Genomic DNA, 3,937 nt, shown 5'->3' with positions numbered 1-3,937 from the left:
TACTACTGGGGCTGCAACTTGGTAAGATTGGCGAAACCGTGTAATTTGCTTCATCACTTGCAGAGACAGAGTAACGATCTGCAGTGTAATTTACTTCATCACTTGCTAAGATTGGCGAAACCGTCGACAAGATGCTGCAACTTGCGACTTGCGACTTGCGAGCGCACCCACCCACCCACCGGATTGCGCCATCATCGCCTCCTCTCCTGGGGCTGGGGGAACCCAACCGGGGAAGGAAGTAGCACTCGTTGCTACTGCTGTCACGTCACGGTTAGCTGCCGGGTAAACTAAACTAGTACCGGAGTAGTACGTGATGATCTTATCCCCGCTACCTCACCCCGGTGAGCAATCTTTATCCAAACTCAACCCATTCCGTCCTTCACATCATCATCACCAGCACTGACTCCCGATCAACCCGATATTTCCGGCTCGTGCCATCCCAAATCGCTATAAAACAGGCGCCCATCTCCATCCTCAACCTCCATTCCATTCGCCATTCCCGTCCTCCTCTCCTCCTGTCGCCTCCAGAGCAACAGCAGCTCCAGCTCGAGCAAGAAACAAGTACTAGTTTGATCTGTGAACATGTTGGCCATCTTCCAGAAGCAGGTGGCGCACGCGCCGCAGGAGCTCAACAGCCCGCGCGGCAGCACCGCCAAGCCCAAGAACCCCGACGAGATCCTCCGCGACTTCCACGCCGCCCACCCCTCCGACGCCTTCTCCACCTCCTTCGGCGGCGGCGCCGCCCTCGCCTGCGTCGCCGCGCAGCCCCGCAACCTCGCCGCCGCCGGCTACCAGAGGTAACCACACCATCTCTCATCACCCAAATCGCTCCCAACAACAATGCCTGGAGACTAAGAATTTCTGTGTGCGCAGGATGTTCTGCGGGCTGGACGACATCTACTGCGTCTTCATGGGCACGCTGGACAACCTGAGCGCGCTGATGCGGCAGTACGGCCTCACCGGCCGCTCCACCAACGAGGCGCTGCTGGTGATCGAGGCCTACCGCACCCTGCGCGACCGGGGCCCCTACCCGGCGGACCAGGTGGTGAAGGACCTGTCCGGCTCCTTCGCCTTCGTCGTCTTCGACAACCGCGGCAGGTCGGGGTCGGGGGCGGCGGTGTTCGCGGCGCAGAGCACGGACGGCGGGGTGCCGCTGCACTGGGGCGTGGCGGCGGACGGGTCGGTGGTGATCTGCGACGACCGCGGCGTGGCCAAGGCCGGGTGCGGGCGGTCGTACGCGCCGTTCCCGCCCGGGTGCATGTTCCACAGCGAGGGCGGGCTCAAGAGCTTCGAGCACCCCATGAACCGGCTCAAGGCGTTCCCGCGCGTGGACAGCGAGGGCGTCATGTGCGGCGCCAACTTCAAGGTCGACGCATTCACCAAGATCAACTCCATGCCCCGCGTCGGCAGCGCCACCAACTGGGCCGCCACCTGGGACGACGCCGCCATCTAGCTGGGCTGGTGTGCATCACCTCGCCGGCGCCGCTCGCCTAGCTCGTCGGACTTCTGAATTTGGGCTTACCGCATTTTACTTACTTTTTTTCTTTGGCAATGTACATTCTGATCTGATCTGATCTGAGCCGTGTGTGGGCGTGGGCGCGCTGACACGTACGGTCGTTTGCTTGTACGATGGAGGAATAAGACTTTGCTTCCAGTCCAAGAGTGCTACTGAGTCGTCACTTGTTTTGAGCAAAATAAAAAATATAGTACAAACAAACCATGAATCTAAGCACATGCTGCCACAAACCATCCCTGTACTCGCACGCTCTCATAAGATACACGCAACATGGATCCTCTCAACTAAACTATGGGCGGGGTTGGCGGAAACAGGGGCACAAGATTTTGAGAGGAGTTTCATTTGGACATGTGGCTTCTGAGATAAAAAAAATCCTTACAATTACTAAGCTTCACCCGCAACCGCGTGGATTGGACATGTTTTATCATCCAACACAGGCCTGCATCTATCGACCGGCCCGGACGAGCTTTTTCCTGTAAATTGAAAGCAAATTGGGGGTTTCACCGGATTTCGGACCACGTCCACGTAGGACTCCGACAACCCCGGCCAACTCCGACCAACTCAAACCCCCTCCCCGACCCCATTCTCTTTCACTCTGCTGTCCTTCCTTACTTTGCATCTGCAACCCCTCCTTTGACGCCATTGCCGAACGTCCGCAGCCACCACCCATATGTATGCAACCGACGTCCATGGCGGACATCATGCACGACATGTGTTCGGTCAAATCCTTTTGAGTGTATTTTCGAACTTCCTATTGTTTTTTTAGAGTAAGAAGGATGGTGGAGTACTTGACCATGGTGAATGAGTTGTTGTGCGATCCGGGTTGGCCTTATTTGCAGACTTCATAGGCAGGACCAGAAGAGGGCTCTTTTGGTAGCGCGTGCATGGTCCGTTTCATGCGCAAAAGCACATTACGACCATTGACATACACATCATTCATGAACGCAATGTGAAGTCGTTAGCGTATCAATCATACACCATCCAAAACTCCGTCATGAAGTTTTATGGCGCGGTTGATCGGATAGAGGCAATGTGGCCATTGCACGCGGCAATCAGAAGATCGTAAAAATTGCTTCTTCTTTCTCAACTTGTTGATTCATTCATTCATTCACTCAGTGTTGCTTTACATGTTGTTGTGATGTACCACAAAGCAGAGTGCAGACCATTCACGCACATACATCGTTGGATGAAGCTCAAGGGGCAGTATATGTGGAACAACATGATCCATCCATGAAACACTTGTTGAACATTCGGTTAACCTCGTTGAATTTGAACAATTATTGTATAAACTTATTTGCATGCCATGTATGGATGATTTGTGCTATTTTACATCTAAACTTTGATAAATTCTATCGTGTTTGATGAAATTCATCCACTTAGTTGAAACTAGATTTAAAATGTATGCAGATAGCTTTGGATGGTCGGCCCGCGCATCTATGTAGGCGGACTGGTTCCCCCAATTTGCAGACGGATGCGGTGCCTGGTTTGCGGGTCAGCGTTGGAGATGCCCTAACAAAGCTTCACTTTTTTTCCTCGAAGTGGACCCTGCATGTAAGGGTATGGGCGGGTCGTGGGTCTCAAATAGCCGACATTCCATTAAAACACTTTAAGATAAAATAAAAACATTCAATTTTTTCTTAAATTTTCATACAAACTTTAAAAACTTTCTTGAATTTAATCATTGTACTTAATTTAAAAAATCTTCAAAAATATGAAGAAATATCCATGAATCTAATTTTTTCACAAGTTTATAATTGTGCACAATTTTTTTAAAATGGTCATGAATACAAAAAATCTTCACGAGTAAGGAATTTATTCAAAATTTTAAATCATTTTTGAATTTCAAAAACTGTTCATTAATAAAAAAATATCTAAAATCAAACAAGAAAAAACATGAAAGAAACCGTTAGAGAAAAGAACAAACGAAAAAGCAAAACCTTCTAAAACCGGACGGACCAGCCTACACAGCTACCCTAATAGCGCCCGCAGGGTCCGTGCTTATGCAAACCGCCTCTGTAGTACACACATGATGTAAATTGTCATAATTAGCTTTGGGAGAAAAATACAATTAATTTCAAAACCGAAGAACGGCGCAACAAAGCGCGCGTAACCTCTAGTTGTAGAGACTAAAACATGGGCCCATCAAATAAGACAAGATGCCTCAATCGAGGACCACTTTTATGTTTTTAGGAAAAAATCGAGTCACATAATTGGGTTGGGCACACGGTCATTTTGTCGAAGAAGCAAGGGAGGATGCAAAGTGATTTTCCTACAAATGCCAACAAGTCAAAACACAATAAGATTAAGACAAAACACCAAAACACAATGATATTATGACAAGGCACGGTGGATGACATAATTTGAGTACAGAACAAGAACACCTACATTAAACTTATTTTGCAAGTGAAGTTTTTCTATGGA

General features: G+C 49.4%; 1 protein-coding gene across 1 annotated transcript; it reads left to right on the top strand.

The window, feature by feature from the left end:
• Positions 1-471: 471 nt before the first annotated feature.
• Positions 472-1,660, top strand: LOC125540325 (stem-specific protein TSJT1-like). Its single transcript, XM_048703934.1, has 2 exons — positions 472-797; positions 874-1,660. The coding sequence occupies exons 1-2, from the start codon at positions 583-585 to the stop codon at positions 1,451-1,453; spliced, it is 795 nt and encodes a 264-aa protein (XP_048559891.1). The 5' UTR covers positions 472-582; the 3' UTR covers positions 1,454-1,660.
• Positions 1,661-3,937: the final 2,277 nt, after the last annotated feature.

Source organism: Triticum urartu, chromosome 2, assembly GCF_003073215.2.
Source record: "Triticum urartu cultivar G1812 chromosome 2, Tu2.1, whole genome shotgun sequence".
Taxonomy (NCBI): Eukaryota; Viridiplantae; Streptophyta; class Magnoliopsida; order Poales; family Poaceae; genus Triticum; species Triticum urartu.
This window is presented reverse-complemented; position numbering and strand designations above follow the sequence as displayed.

Excerpts from the sequence above, each read along its gene's own strand:
- LOC125540325 (XM_048703934.1), top strand. The coding sequence starts at position 583 with ATGTTGGCCATCTTCCAGAAGCAGGTGGCGCACGCGCCGCAGGAGCTC. Across the intron at positions 798-873 it reads GCCGCCGCCGGCTACCAGAG|GATGTTCTGCGGGCTGGACG; the intron begins GTAACCACACCA and ends CTGTGTGCGCAG.